This window comes from Oncorhynchus kisutch, unplaced genomic scaffold (assembly GCF_002021735.2).
Source record: "Oncorhynchus kisutch isolate 150728-3 unplaced genomic scaffold, Okis_V2 scaffold1001, whole genome shotgun sequence".
In the NCBI taxonomy this organism is placed as follows: domain Eukaryota; kingdom Metazoa; phylum Chordata; class Actinopteri; order Salmoniformes; family Salmonidae; genus Oncorhynchus; species Oncorhynchus kisutch.
In genome coordinates this window covers 17,277-33,430 of record NW_022262946.1, presented here as the reverse complement: position 1 = coordinate 33,430, position 16,154 = coordinate 17,277, and the positions used below count along the sequence as shown (strand labels likewise).

Here is a 16,154-nt window from a genome sequence, read left to right as displayed (position 1 = left end):
CCCATGAGATGGGTGGGTATTGATACGTTTCCCATGAGATGGGTGGGTATTGATACGTTTCCCATGAGATGGGTGGGTATTGATACGTTTCCCATGAGATGGGTGGGTATTGATACGTTTCCCATGAGATGGGTGGGTATTGATAAGTTTCCCATGAGATGGGTGGGTATTGATAAGTTTCCCATGAGATGGGTGGGTATTGATAAGTTTCCCATGAGATGGGTGGGTATTGATAAGTTTCCCATGAGATGGGTGGGTATTGATAAGTTTCCCATGAGATGGGTGGGTATTGATAAGTTTCCCATGAGATGGGTGGGTATTGATAAGTTTCCCATGAGATGGGTGGGTATTGATACGTTTCCCATGAGATGGGTGGGTATTGATACGTTTCCCATGAGATGGGTGGGTATTGATACGTTTCCCATGAGATGGGTGGGTATGGATACGTTTCCCATGAGATGGGTGGGTATGGATAAGTTTCCCATGAGATGGGTGGGTATGGATAAGTTTCCCATGAGATGGGTGGGTATGGATAAGTTTCCCATGAGATGGGTGGGTATGGATAAGTTTCCCATGAGATGGGTGGGTATGGATAAGTTTCCCATGAGATGGGTGGGTATGGATAAGTTTCCCATGAGATGGGTGGGTATGGATAAGTTTCCCATGAGATGGGTGGGTATGGATAAGTTTCCCATGAGATGGGTGGGTATGGAACAGTTTCCCATGAGATGGGCGGGTATGGAACAGTTTCCCCATGAGATGGGCGGGTATGGAACAGTTTCCCATGAGATGGGCGGGTATGGAACAGTTTCCCATGAGATGGGTGGGTATGGAACAGTTTCCCATGAGATGGGTGGGTATGGCCTCATCTGAAATACTTAAAAACTTCTTAGGGATAGTGCCCCCTATTTTCACGTCCAGATGAAAAGGACGCCCAAAGTAAACTGCCTGCTACTCAGGCCCAGAAGCTAGGATATGCATATAATTGGTAGATGTGGATAGAAAACACTCTAGTTTCTAAAACTGTTAAAATAATGTCTGTGAGTTTACAGGTAATTTATTAGATACTTTGTAGTCATGTTGGAACCAGTATATTTCTGAATCAATAAAATTCACATTTTTGGGACATAAAGAAGGACATTATTGAACAAAAACGTCATTTGTGATGTTTCTGGGACATTTTGGTGTGACAACAGAAGAAGATCTTCAAAAGGTAAGGCATTAATTATATCGCTATTTCAGACTTTTGGAGCACACCTGCCTGGTTGAAATCTGATTGTATGCGGAGCGCTGTCCTCAGATAAATCGCATGGTCTGCTTTCGCCATAAAGCCATTTTGAAATCTGTATGCGGAGCGCTGTCCTCAGATAAATCGCATGGTCTGCTTTCGCCATAAAGCCTTTTTGAAATCTGATACAGCGGCTGGATTAACAAGAAGTTCAGCTTTATTTTGATGTATCACACTTGTATGTTTCATGAATTCTTATTATGAGTATTTCTGTTTTTGAATGTGGCGCGCTGCAATTTCACTAGATGTTGTCAAATCAATCCCGTTAACGAGTGGGAAGGGAGCACTAAGAAGTTAAGAACACAACCAGAGACCATTGTTATGGTTGACAGGAGCTGATTGAAAGATCATTGTGTTATCATGAGCTCTACATCAAACCAATGAGAAGCCAGGTGAAAAAAAAAAATAATAATTTAAAAAGGTCAAAAGCACTTACTTGTCCAATCATCTTCGAAGCAGTACAGGAAGTGGAAGACCACCATCACCAGAGAGTGGAGGGAGATGAGTGCAATGTACATCTGGAACACACAGACTCATGGTAAGACCGGGTACTACAGAACAGTTTCCCATGAGATAGGCGATATGGAACAGTTTCCTATGAGATGGGTGGATATGGAACAGTTTCCCCATGAGATGGGTAGATATGGAACAGTTTCCCCATGAGATGGGCGATATGGAACAGTTTCCCCATGAGATGGGTGGATATGGAACAGTTTCCCCATGAGATGGGTAGATATGGAACAGTTTCCCCATGAGATGGGTGGATATGGAACAGTTTCCCCATGAGATGGGTGGATATGGAACAGTTTCCCATGAGATGGGTGGATATGGAACAGTTTCCCCATGAGATGGGTGGGAATTAAACAGTTTCCCATGAGATGGGTGGATATGGAACAGTTCCCCATGAGATGGGTGGGTATGGAACAGGGTGGATATGGAACAGTTTCCCATGAGATGTGTGGATATGGAACGAAGTCATTTTCAGTGCATTTGACAACTTAAAAACATCTTAATTCCTAACTTTCCAATAGGTAGTGTGTGTTGGCTACTGGTCGGTGTTATTGCAGCAGGCTGAAGGTGTCATGGGGTCTACAGTATGGAACGTTCCAGTATGTAAAGGATAGACTGGTACGTACTGTGAAGAGCACAAAGAACTTCTGGTTGTTCTCTCCCACACAGTTGTTAACCCAGGGACAGTGGTGGTCCATCTTCCTTATGCAGCGCTTACACACACTAGTATGGAGGGAGAGAGAGAACTAATTACACACACTAGTATAGAGGGAGAGAGAGAACTAATTACACACACACTAGTATGGAGGGAGAGAGAGAACTAATCACACACACTAGTATGGAGGGAAACATCCATGGAGAGAGAGAACTAATTACACACACTAGTATAGAGGGAAACATCCATGGAGAGAGAGAGAACTAATTACACACACTAGTATGGAGGGAGAGAGAGAACTAATCACACACACTAGTATAGAGGGAGAGAGAGAACTAATTACACACACTAGTATAGAGGGAGAGAGAGAACTAATTACACACACTAGTATGGAGGGAGAGAGAGAACTAATTACACACACTAGTATAGAGGGAGAGAGAGAACTAATTACACACACTAGTATGGAGGGAGAGAAAGAACTAATTACACACACTAGTATGGAGGGAGAGAGAGAACTAATTACACACACTAGTATAGAGGGAAACATCCATGGAGAGAGAGAACTAATTACACACACTAGTATAGAGGGAAACATCCATGGAGAGAGAGAGAGAGAGAACTAATTACACACACTAGTATTGAGGGAAAAACCCATGGAGAGAGAGAACTAATTACACACACTAGTATGGAGGGGAACATCCATGGAGAGAGAGAACTAATTACACACACTAGTATGGAGGGGAACATCCATGGAGAGAGAGAGAGAACTAACTACGTTGGTCCTGAAGTCACAGTGTCCAGCAGACAGTCTGCCTCAGCTGACCGTTGGTCCTAAAGTCACAGCAGACAGTCTGCCTCAGCTAACCGTTGGTCCTAAAGTCACAGTGGTCAGCAGACAGTCTGCCTCAGCTGACCGTTGGTCCTAAAGTCACAGCAGACAGTCTGCCTCAGCTGACCGCTGGTCCTAAAGTCAGTGTTCAGCAGACAGTCTGCCTCAGCTGACCTTTGGTCCTAAAGTCACAGCAGACAGTCTGCCTCAGCTGACCGTTGGTCCTAAAGTCACAGTGTTCAGCAGACAGTCTGCCTCAGCTGAACGTTGGTCCTAAAGTCAGTGTTCAGCAGACAGTCTGCCTCAGCTGACCATTGGTCCTAAAGTCACGGCAGACCTACTATACTGTATGGAGGGAGGAGTCCCGCCCGTCTGATCAACTGGGACTTTGAGTCAGGGTTCCCCAACCTGCAGTGTTCTCTGGGACAGTGTCAGTCAGGGTTACTCTACCTGCAGTGTCCTCTGTTCTCTGGGACAGTGTCAGTCAGGGTTACTCTACCTGCAGTGTCCTCTGGGACAGTGTCAGTCAGGGTTACTCTACCTGCAGTGTCCTCTGGGACAGTGTCAGTCAGGGTTACTCTACCTGCAGTGTCCTCTGTTCTCTGGGACAGTGTCAGTCAGGGTTACTCTACCTGCAGTGTTCTCTGGGACAGTCAGTCAGGGTTACTCTACCTGCAGTGTTCTCTGGGACAGTGTCAGTCAGGGTTACTCTACCTGCAGTGTTCTCTGGGACAGTCAGTCAGGGTTACTCTACCTGCAGTGTTCTCTGGGACAGTCAGTCAGGGTTACTCTACCTGCAGTGTTCTCTGGGACAGTGTCAGTCAGGGTTACTCTACCTGCAGTGTTCTCTGTTCTCTGGGACAGTGTCAGTCAGGGTTACTCTACCTGCAGTGTCCTCTGGGACAGTCAGTCAGGGTTACTCTACCTGCAGTGTCCTCTGTTCTCTGGGACAGTGTCAGTCAGGGTTACTCTACCTGCAGTGTTCTCTGTTCTCTAGGACAGTGTCAGTCAGGGTTACTCTACCTGCAGTGTCCTCTGTTCTCTGGGACAGTGTCAGTCAGGGTTACTCTACCTGCAGTGTCCTCTGTTCTCTGTGACAGTGTCAGTCAGGGTTACTCTACCTGCAGTGTCCTCTGGGACAGTCAGTCAGGGTTACTCTACCTGCAGTGTCCTCTGGGACAGTGTCAGTCAGGGTTACTCTACCTGCAGTGTCCTCTGTTCTCTGGGACAGTGTCAGTCAGGGTTACTCTACCTGCAGTGTTCTCTGGGACAGTCAGTCAGGGTTACTCTACCTGCAGTGTTCTCTGGGACAGTCAGTCAGGGTTACTCTACCTGCAGTGTTCTCTGGGACAGTGTCAGTCAGGGTTACTCTACCTGCAGTGTTCTCTGGGACAGTGTCAGTCAGGGTTACTCTACCTGCAGTGTTCTCTGGGACAGTCAGTCAGGGTTACTCTACCTGCAGTGTTCTCTGGGACAGTCAGTCAGGGTTACTCTACCTGCAGTGTTCTCTGGGACAGTGTCAGTCAGGGTTACTCTACCTGCAGTGTTCTCTGTTCTCTGGGACAGTGTCAGTCAGGGTTACTCTACCTGCAGTGTCCTCTGGGACAGTCAGTCAGGGTTACTCTACCTGCAGTGTCCTCTGTTCTCTGGGACAGTGTCAGTCAGGGTTACTCTACCTGCAGTGTTCTCTGTTCTCTAGGACAGTGTCAGTCAGGGTTACTCTACCTGCAGTGTCCTCTGTTCTCTGGGACAGTGTCAGTCAGGGTTACTCTACCTGCAGTGTCCTCTGTTCTCTGTTCTCTGTGACAGTGTCAGTCAGGGTTACTCTACCTGCAGTGTCCTCTGGGACAGTCAGTCAGGGTTACTCTACCTGCAGTGTCTTCTGTTCTCTGGTACAGTGTCAGTCAGGGTTACTCTACCTGCAGTGTTCTCTGGGACAGTGTCAGTCAGGGTTACTCTACCTGCAGTGTCTTCTGTTCTCTGGTACAGTGTCAGTCAGGGTTACTCTACCTGCAGTGTTCTCTGGGACAGTGTCAGTCAGGGTTACTCTACCTGCAGTGTTCTCTGTTCTCTGGGACAGTGTCAGTCAGGGTTACTCTACCTGCAGTGTTCTCTGGGACAGTCAGTCAGGGTTACTCTACCTGCAGTGTCCTCTGGGACAGTCAGGCAGGGTTACTCTACCTGCAGTGTTCTCTGTTCTCTAGGACAGTGTCAGTCAGGGTTACTCTACCTGCAGTGTCCTCTGTTCTCTGTGACAGTGTCAGTCAGGGTTACTCTACCTGCAGTGTCCTCTGTTCTCTGTTCTCTGTGACAGTGTCAGTCAGGGTTACTCTACCTGCAGTGTTCTCTGGGACAGTGTCAGTCAGGGTTACTCTACCTGCAGTGTCTTCTGTTCTCTGGTACAGTCAGTCAGGGTTACTCTACCTGCAGTGTTCTCTGTGATGTGAGCCAGCCATTCAGAGATGTGCTAGGTGATCCTACCTACAGTGATGTGAGCCAGCCATTCAAAGAGATGTATTGGGTCATCCTACCTACAGTGATGTGCTGAGTCATCCTACCTACAGTGATGTGAGCCAGCCATTCATCCTACCTACAGTGATGTGAGCCAGCCATTCAAAGAGATGTATTGGGTCATCCTACCTACAGTGATGTGAGCCAGCCATTCATCCTACCTACAGTGATGTGAGCCAGCCATTCATCCTACCTACAGTGATGTGAGCCAGCCATTCAAAGAGATGTGCCGAGTCATCCTACCTACAGTGATGCGCCGAGTCATCCTACCTACAGTGATGCGCCGAGTCATCCTACCTACAGTGATGCGCCGAGTCATCCTACCTACAGTGATGCGCCGAGTCATCCTACCTACAGTGATGTGCCGAGTCATCCTACCTACAGTGATGTGCCGAGTCATCCTACCTACAGTGATGTGCCGAGTCATCCTACCTACAGTGATGTGCCGAGTCATCCTACCTACAGTGATGTGCCGAGTCATCCTACCTACAGTGATGTGCCGAGTCATCCTACCTACAGTGATGTGCCCGGTCAGGCTTGATGCTGCAGCACTTGGGACACTTGTACACCACCTGTCCCGGCTTCAGCTGAAGACTCTCGATGTACTCTTTCGTGGCGTTTCCTGTTGGCACAGCTCCCTGTAGGACAGACAGAGCAATGAGTTGACTTGATGACTTATCATGACTCACCTGTTGGTGAAATGGGGTCTACTGTTGCAGTGGTCAGGCAGTGTTATAGAATGTTGATGTGATTTAAGATGGTGCATTACTGTATTGGCTGCAGTCTCGCGAGCTCTGACCCAACTTTGCAATTTTTCTTATAACTTATGATCGATAAGAACATCAGATCGGCAGTTCATGACCTCAATTCCGGCTTCAACGTCGACTCATCTGCCCTGGGATATTTGCATAAGTCCGACCCAATTTTTAGGCTATCCAAGAGAAAACGCAGGCAAAAAAAAGAGGCAGGAGGAGGGAGCACTCACGAGATTAAAGCGAATAGAAAACTAGCAACCTCTGACCTCTTAATTGTGGATTTTCTATCAACAGGACTCTTGTAACCGCAATTTTCTGGGCTTTTCTGAAACTTCAGGACAATGTAACACACAAGCTTTAGTGAATGATTTGTCCCAAATACAATGCTTCAAGTTTTTTTGGAAATATTTAGGACTAACTTATTCCTTGCCACCCATTCTGAAACTGCAGCTCTTTAAGTGTTGCAGTCATTTCAGTTTCTGTAGTAGCTGACGTGTATAGTCATCCGCATACATCGACACACTGACTCAAAGCATGTCGTTAGTAAAGATTGAAAAAAGTAAGGGGCCTAGACAGCTGCCCTGGGGAATTCCTGATTCTCTCTGGATTAATGTTGGAGAGGCTTCCATTCTAGAACACCCTCTGTGTTCTGTTAGACAGGTAACTCTTTATCCACATTATAGCAGGGGGTGTAAAGTCATAACACATCAGTTTAACCAGCAGTAGGCCCTGGAACGGACCCTGTATATAGTGAATTACAATATACAATATTTTTTTTTTTCTTTCTAGTACTACTGCATTGTTGGGAAAGAGCCAGCAAGAAAAGGCATTTAACAGTACTAGTACAAACTGGCAATAACAACGAGATACAGGTAACGAGTTCAAACAGGTGCAGTTAATACAGGTAATGAGTGGAGAGCAGGAGGGCTTCTTAAAAGAAATACTAACAGGTCTGTGAGAGCCAGAATTCTTACTGGTTGGTAGGTGATCAAATACTTATGTCATGCAATAAAATGCTAATTAATTACTTAAAAATCATACAATGTGATTTTCTGTTTTAGATTCCGTCTCTCACAGTTGAAGTGTACCTATGATAAAAATTACAGCCCTCTACATGCTTTGTAAGTAGGAAAACCTGCAACATCGGCAGTGTATCAAATACTTGTTCTCCCCACTGTATATGTGAGTAAGGTCGTGTTCAGTTAGGCACAAAACAGGAGGAAAACGTTTTGAAACTAATAAAGAGGCCGCCACTACCTGAACGTATCCCAACAACAACAACTCCTCTTTTCCTTTAAACTGTTTCAAAACGTTTTTCTACGTACGGTGTTGTGCCCAAATGAACACAACCCAGACAACACCAGCAGGTCAAGTGTACAGTCAGCGCAGTGTCGAGTGTAAAGTGTACAGTCAGCCCAGTGTCGCGTGTAAAGTGTACAGTCAGCCCAGTGTAAAGTGTACAGTCAGCCCAGTGTCGCGTGTAAAGTGTACAGTCAGCGCAGTGTATAGTGTGTTCAGTTTGAACAACTCACAGGGTCGGTGCACATGGCCCTGAAGTGAGAGGCGAGAGCCAGGAAGGCCAGAGTGTTGAACACAGTCCCGTTGACTAAGCTATAGGTCAGGTTTTTAGAAGGCAACAGCATGACGAAGAGCACAACGAACTCAGCATAGAACACCAACATCCAGGTGATAACTCCACACACGATGCCACACGCGTCCCTGAATAAACAGATTAAATCATTTTTTTAAACACATTTTTTTTTTAAATACATAAAGTTGCCTCAGTTATTTGAGTAAAAAAAAAAATATATATATATATATAGAATTAATTATTTTTTATGAAGTCAGCTGACTCATTTCCATTCTGGTGCTCGTTATCACCAGGTGGGCAGGTAGAATGGACAGCCTGGGTAAGACGTGCTGTGCACGGAGCACTTCACATTCAATACAATCAGAAAATACAGACAATATAGGCCTCTACACAAATACATAATCACTTAGACAAAATCCTGGTCAGTGATCCACCATGACCTCTCATTACAAAGACTTAGGTTTAGGGTTTTCTAGAAGATTCCTGGAATTACGTTGAAATAAGCAGGAAATCCAGGAATCCTCCAACCTGGGAATTCTGTGAAACTTGGGAAAGTTACCCACGGTCAGTAATCCAGTGATCTACCATGACCTCTCATTACAAAGACTTAGGTTTAGGGTTTTCTAGAAGATTCCTGGAATTACGTTGAAATAAGCAGGAAATCCAGGAATCCTCCAACCTGGGATTTCTGGAAAACTTGGGAAAGTTACCCACGGTCTAGCAACGTTGCATTATGGACAACTATGTTTACCATGTGGCTCAGTTGGTAGAGCACGCTAACGCCACGGTCTAGCAACCCAAACGTTGCATTATGGACAACTATGTTTACCATGTGGCTCAGTTGGTAGAGCACGCTAACGCCACAGTCTAGCAACCCAAACGTTGCATTATGGACAACTATGTTTACCATGTGGCTCAGTTGGTAGAGCACGCTAACGCCACGGTCTAGCCACCCAAACGTTGCATTATGGACAACTATGTTTACCATGTGGCTCAGTTGGTAGAGCACGCTAACGCCACGGTCTAGCAACCCAAAGGTTGCATTATGGACAACTATGTTTACCATGTGGCTCAGTTGGTAGAGCACGCTAACGCCACGGTCTAGCAACCCAAAGGTTGCATTATGGACAACTATGTTTACCATGTGGCTCAGTTGGTAGAGCACGCTAATGCCACGGTCTAGCAACCCAAACGTTGCATTATGGACAACTATGTTTACCATGTGGCTCAGTTGGTAGAGCACGCTAACGCCACGGTCTAGCAACCCAAACGTTGCATTATGGACAACTATGTTTACCATGTGGCTCAGTTGGTAGAGCACGCTAACGCCACGGTCTAGCAACCCAAACGTTGCATTATGGACAACTATGTTTACCATGTGGCTCAGTTGGTAGAGCACGCTAACGCCACGGTCTAGCAACCCAAACGTTGCATTATGGACAACTATGTTTACCATGTGGCTCAGTTGGTAGAGCACGCTAACGCCACGGTCTAGCAACCCAAACGTTGCATTATGGACAACTATGTTTACCATGTGGCTCAGTTGGTAGAGCACGCTAACGCCACGGTCTAGCAACCCAAACGTTGCATTATGGACAACTATGTTTACCATGTGGCTCAGTTGGTAGAGCACGCTAACGCCACGGTCTAGCAACCCAAACGTTGCATTATGGACAACTATGTTTACCATGTGGCTCAGTTGGTAGAGCACGCTAACGCCACGGTCTAGCAACCCAAACGTTGCATTATGGACAACTATGTTTACCATGTGGCTCAGTTGGTAGAGCACGCTAACGCCACGGTCTAGCAACCCAAACGTTGCATTATGGACAACTATGTTTACCATGTGGCTCAGTTGGTAGAGCACGCTAACGCCACGGTCTAGCAACCCAAACCTTGCATTATGGACAACTATGTTTACCATGTGGCTCAGTTGGTAGAGCACGCTAACGCCACGGTCTAGCAACCCAAACGTTGCATTATGGACAACTATGTTTACCATGTGGCTCAGTTGGTAGAGCACGCTAACGCCACGGTCTAGCAACCCAAACGTTGCATTATGGACAACTATGTTTACCATGTGGCTCAGTTGGTAGAGAACACCGCTTGCAAAACCAGGGTTGTGGGTTCGAGTCCCACGTGGGACCAGTACGAAAAATGTAAGTCATTCTGGATAAGAGAATCTGCTATAAAAAACAAAAAGGACCAAAATATGTAAATCTAACTACCTGATAAACCACATGCCGCTGGGGATGTGCTGGGAGACGGGGACACACGGCTGCTCAGTCTGCAGGCAGGCAGCCTGCCTCTCCACGTCCCTGCACCTGAACAACAACACCTTATTCACTCATACCTGCTGTACCCAATACATCTTGCTTTACACACATGGGTCTTGCCTTAGACCGCTACGCCACTCAGGAGTCCTATCATCGTAATGACATGAAAACAATTGGCAGATTATTATCAATGACTGATCAACAGCTGTAACAAGTTGTCCAGTGTAGGAAATCCTCACTACTTCTAGAAAAGACCCACATTCACTGAGGCTCCGCAGTCACACAAACAGATTATTATCAATGACTGATCAACAGCTGTAACAAGTTGTCCAGTGTAGGAAATCCTCACTGCTTCTAGAAAAGACCCACATTCACACAAACAGACCTGTGCACCGGGCTCTTCATCGTACAGACTCAGGATGGGGCCCGCCTCACAGTCACCGCATGCTGTGGGCAGAAAGGGTAGAAGAAGAAGTGGTGCGACAGTGAGCAAATACATTCAGTGTACACTTCAGTAGAGATGGGATACTGTACCACTGTACATTTACCTCATAATGACAAAAGTGAAAACATGTTCTTACAATTTTTTGCACATTTAATTGATAATTTACATAATAATTTACATATTTACAACCAAGTCAATACATGTTTGAATCACCTTTGGCAGCGATTACAGCTGTGAGTCTTTCTGAGTCTAAGTCTAAGAGCTTTGCACACCTGGATTGTACAATATTTGCAAATTTTTTCTTTTTAAAATTCTTCAAGTTCTGTCAAGTTGGTTGTTGAACATTGCGAGACAGCCATTTTAGTCTTGATATATATATATATATATATATATTTTTTTCAAGCCGATTAAGTCAAAACTGTAACAAGGCCACTCAGGAACATTCAATGTCGTTGTGATGAGCTACTCCAGTGTAGATTTGGCCTTGTTTTTAGGTTATTGTACTGCTGAAAAAGGTGAATTTGTCTCCGTGTCTTGGAAAGCAGACTGAACCAGGTTTTCCTCAAGGATTTTGCCTGTGCTTAGTTCTATTCTATTTTTTTTTTATCCTAAAAAACCTCCCTAGTCCTTGCCGATGACAAGCACACCCATAACATGATGCACCCACCACCATGCTTGAAAATATGAAGTGGTACTCAGCAACACGTCATATTTATTTTATTTAACTAGGCAAGTCAGTTAAGAACAAATTCTTATTTATAATGGCCTACCAAGAGGCGAAAGGCCTCCTGCGGGGACGGGGGCTGGGATTCAAAATAAAATAAATAAATACATGCAAATTAATTACTTAAAAATCCTGTGATTTTCTGGATTTTTGTTTTAGATTCCGTCTCTCACAGTTGAAGTGTACCCATGATAAAAAATTACAGACCTCTACATGCTTTGTAAGTAGGAAAACCTGCAAAATCGGGCAGAATATCAAATACTTGTTCTCCCCACTGTAAATATAGGACAAACCACACATTACAAGAGAGGCAACACAACATGGAGACCTAAGACAACATAGCAAGGCAGCAACACAACATGGAGACCTAAGACAACATAGCAAGGCAGCAACACAACATGGAGACCTAAGACAACATAGCAAGGCAGCAACACAACATGGAGACCTAAGACAACATAGCAAGGCAGCAACACAACATGGAGACCTAAGACAACATAGCAAGGCAGCAACACAACATGGAGACCTAAGACAACATAGCAAGGCAGCAACACATGGTAGCAGAAACACATGGTAGCAGCACAACATGGTAGCAGCAACACATGGTAGCAGAAACACATGGTAGCAGCAACACATGGTAGCAGCAACACATGGTAGCAGCAACACATGGTAGCAGCACAACATGGTAGCAGAACAACATGGTAGCAGAACAACATGGTAGAAGAACAACATGGTAGCAGCACAACATGGTAGCAGCAACACATGGTAGCAGCACAACATGGTAGCAGCAACACATGGTAGCAGCAACACATGGTAGCAGCACAACATGGTAGCAGCACAACATGGTAGCAGCACAAAACCCAGTAAAAGCATCATTGGGCACAAGACAACAGCAAAGGGCAAGAAGGTAGAGACATCAATACATCACACAAAGCAGCCACAACTGTCAGTAAGAGTGTCCATGATTGAGTGTTGAATGAAGAGATTGAGATAAAACGGTCCAGTTTTGAGTGTTTGCTGCAGCTCGTTCCAGTCACTAGCTGCAGCGCACTGAAAAGACGAGCGACCCAGGGATGTGTGTACTTTGGGGACCTTTAACAGAATGTGACTGGCAGAATAGGTGTTGTATGTGAAGGATGAGGGCTGCAGTAGATATCTCAGATAGGGGGGGGAGTGAGGCCTAAGAGGGTTTTATAAATAAGCATCAACCAGTGGGTCTTGCGACAGGTATACAGAGATGACCAGTTTACAGATTTATTTATTTATTTTACCTTTATTTAACTAGGCAAGTCAGTTAAGAACAAATTCTTATTTTCAATGACGGCCTAGGAACAGTGTGTTAACTGCCTGTTCAGGGGCAGAACAACAGATTTGTACCTTGTCAGCTCGGGGGTTTGAACTTGCAACCTTCCGGTTACTAGTCCAACACTCTAACCACTAGGCTACCCTGCCTGCCCCTCCACTCTAACCACTAGGCTACCCTGCCGCCAATGAGTATAGAGTGCAGTGATGTGTCCTATAAAGAGCATTGGTGGCAAATCTGATATTGGATTTGACCACAACATTACTTTTTGTGCTGAATACAAAGGGTTAACTGGTTTGCCACCTTTTTTACAGTATTACTTTAGTGCCTTGTTGCAAACAGGATGCATGTTTTGGAAGAATCTCATTCCGTACAGGCTTCCTGTCTTTTCACTCTTTCAATTAGATTAGTATTAAGGAGTAACTAATGTACAATATTGTTCTCCTATCACAGCCATTAAACTCTTAACAGTTTTAAAGTCACCATTGGCATCATGGTGAAATCCCTGAGTGGTTTCCTTCCTCCCCGGCAACTGAGTTAGGAAGAAAGCCTGTATCTTTGTAGTGGCTGGGTGTTTTGATATACCGTCCAAATTGTAAATAATAACTACAACATGCTCAAAGGGATATTCAATGTCTGCTTTTTATGGGGACCTTATGTAACAGGGTTATATTGGTGATTCCCCTTGCCACTTTATTGTTAAGCCAATGGGTTTTTGGTTTGAGTTTGTCTTGCCTTCACCTACTCAACATGGCATCTTATTGGCTGGTTTGCGTAGCTTGCTTACGAGGGGGGATGTTCCAGTTAGAATCGTCCCAGTGAACAAGCACCAAACCAGCGGTAAGTTGTTGGTTGCAAAGCACTGTACATCAAAAGTGATTTTTATACTCTCAAGTGATGATTTAAATGTACAATTTATATCAAATTGTTTGTAAATGTTATTCGAACATCACACATAAGATGCAGTGGTTTTTGGAGAATATTTGTTGTGCATTTTGTTGTAAAGAATTCCCGCCAGTACTAGCTAGCAACTTACTGTGTCTGGTTGGGGGGGTGGTTCATATATTTTGTACAGTGCGTGAGTGCAGAGTTGGATGGTGAGACGTGCATTGCATGACGTGCAATTTTGTGCCGTTCCTAACAGAATAAAGCTACATGACTGGTGCTACATGTTGGAGTTCCGTGTCGATGACTGATTGTACACAACGCAAGAAGAGTACTGTTACACTTACATATAATTGTATGTGTGGGGTACAGAGATGAGGAAGTCATTCAAAAATCATGTTAAACACTATAAGTCCATGCAACTTATGTGACTATTTAAGCTTACCATAACAAAGAGGTTAAATACTCATTGACTCAAGACATTTCGGCTTTAAAAAAAACAATTTGACCGACATTATGGGGTATTTTGTGTAGGCCAGCGCCACAAAATCTCAATTTAATCCATTTAAAATTCAAACTGTAACAACAAAAAATGTGGAAAATCTCAAGGGGTGTGAATACTTTCTGCAGGTACTGTACATGCACTTTATCTACAGTGCCTAATGTCAATCCAACTACCTGCCTAATTTACTGTTAGTGTAAACATTGGAAACATTGGTCACTTTATCTACAGTGCCTAATGTCAATCCAACTACCTGCCTAATTTACTGTTAGTGTAAACATTGGAAACATTGGTCAAGATGGAACATCTACCAGAAAATAAAAACCAAGTGATCCATGAGAACATAAAAGGATTGTTCTGTGTGTCAGATAACCACTCAAGCGTGTCCAGCGCACACAATCACCTCATGGCAAAATTACTGTATGCAGCAGAGCAGTGTTTGTTTGCATCCCAAATGGTACCTCATTTCCAATATAGTACACTACTTTTGTCCAGAGCTCTATAGGCTGTGGTAAACTTTTAAAAAATAGTGCACTAAATAGGGAATCGTTTGCCATTTGGGACACAAATCCTGACTCAGTAGTATCACGGCTCTATGTAAACGGAAATACTGCTGTGCTGGCTGAGCATTTACCCCTCACTGTGATGCCAATGACAAATTCGACCTGAGGATAACAGACACCAGGACATCTGACTTCTTTGTCATTTTCTGACGAAAGATTGTGCCTCCTAGTTACCTAATAAGACAAACTTATTGATACAACCATACCCGTATTAGCTGCTACACACACACACACACACACACACACACACACACACACCTGTGATTAGATCACTGGAGGTGATGGGGACCATGGGGGTGATGGTGAAAACCAAAGTAAAGGGCATCACTGTCGCAATATTGTAGCTGGCTTGGCCTGTGCAGAATGTCCCACGACCCTCCCACCCACCATCATCATGCTAAAAGATGCGACAGTTTGGTTGGAAAGACGAACTAGCCACTACCTAACGTTTACAAGCCAGCTGTTTTGCAAGCTACGTTAATGTTTTTTTTTAAACTAACTGGCTAGTTTATGTGGGTTAGTTTGCGGTTTTCCTTGGAGTTAAACGTAGCTAACGCGTTAGAGATAGCTAACGATATGTAAAACAGAACAGCTTGTCACATACATCATTGTTATTTAACTACATAATCAGATCATAGTGATTTAACAGCCGGGTAGCTAACCGTTTAAACAGATAATACAGGCTAGTTTGCTAATTAGCTAGCCATCTCACTACCTGGCTGGAAATGCGAGCTAGCCAACGTTAGCTTACCTAGATAGCCAACGGTAACTAGTAGCTCATTTACCTGTCTTCAACATAGACTTGTCATGCTGCGAGACTCCAGGAAGAGAACTTTCTTAAAAATGGATCTGAAAACAAACTATGGTAAATGAGCTAAAATCTCGTACAAAATAGGCATGAAATGACTCCTGGTGAATCCACAGCGGAGGAACTGTCAACACCGTCCTCTCTCTCTTCCATCGAGGCGGAGAGTCACTAGTAACTCAACATTGATTCACTAGTGACTCAACATTGAGTCACTAGTGACTCAACATTGGTTCACTAGTGATTCAATATTGAGTCACCATCAATCGATTCTTTGTATATATATATTTTTTTTTTAAGTCAATTTTGAAAGGACTTTACCTGTACCTTTTTCCCTGTACAACTGTGGTGCTGAAGTGTATCATTAAAAATTAAAAAACTTGATCGCATACAACCACCGAATTTTTCCTAATATGTGTTGCGCATTCTACATAAACATGAATTTCACTTGGCACGTTCACGCTGAGTTGAGCAACACAAGGTAGTATTAAAAAGAGGTGTTGGAAAGAAGTCAC

The 16,154-nt window shown here is 44.4% G+C and overlaps 1 protein-coding gene across 5 annotated transcripts in view; it reads right to left on the bottom strand.

Moving 5' to 3' along the window:
• The window catches only part of LOC109885865 (palmitoyltransferase ZDHHC3), a 29,206-nt gene extending 13,075 nt beyond the window's left edge, over positions 1 to 16,131 (bottom strand). For 3 of the 5 annotated variants that reach the window (XR_004207922.1, XM_031817368.1, XM_031817371.1), the window contains exons 1-7: positions 15,620 to 15,813; positions 10,801 to 10,862; positions 10,368 to 10,463; positions 8,081 to 8,267; positions 6,307 to 6,431; positions 2,425 to 2,521; positions 1,725 to 1,806 (exon numbers count right to left, since the gene is read on the bottom strand). Coding sequence is in view for 4 of the 5 variants with exons in the window: in XM_031817368.1 (XP_031673228.1) it covers positions 1,725 to 1,806; positions 2,425 to 2,521; positions 6,307 to 6,431; positions 8,081 to 8,267; positions 10,368 to 10,463; positions 10,801 to 10,820 (607 nt within the window). In the remaining variant the exon portion in view is untranslated. Of the gene's footprint in view, positions 1 to 1,724; positions 1,807 to 2,424; positions 2,522 to 6,306; positions 6,432 to 8,080; positions 8,268 to 10,367; positions 10,464 to 10,800; positions 10,863 to 15,619; positions 15,814 to 15,960 lie in introns of those variants that run through there. The other 2 variants (XM_031817369.1, XM_031817370.1) reach the window with 2 other exon arrangements.
• Between the last annotated feature and the right edge of the window lie 23 nt (positions 16,132 to 16,154).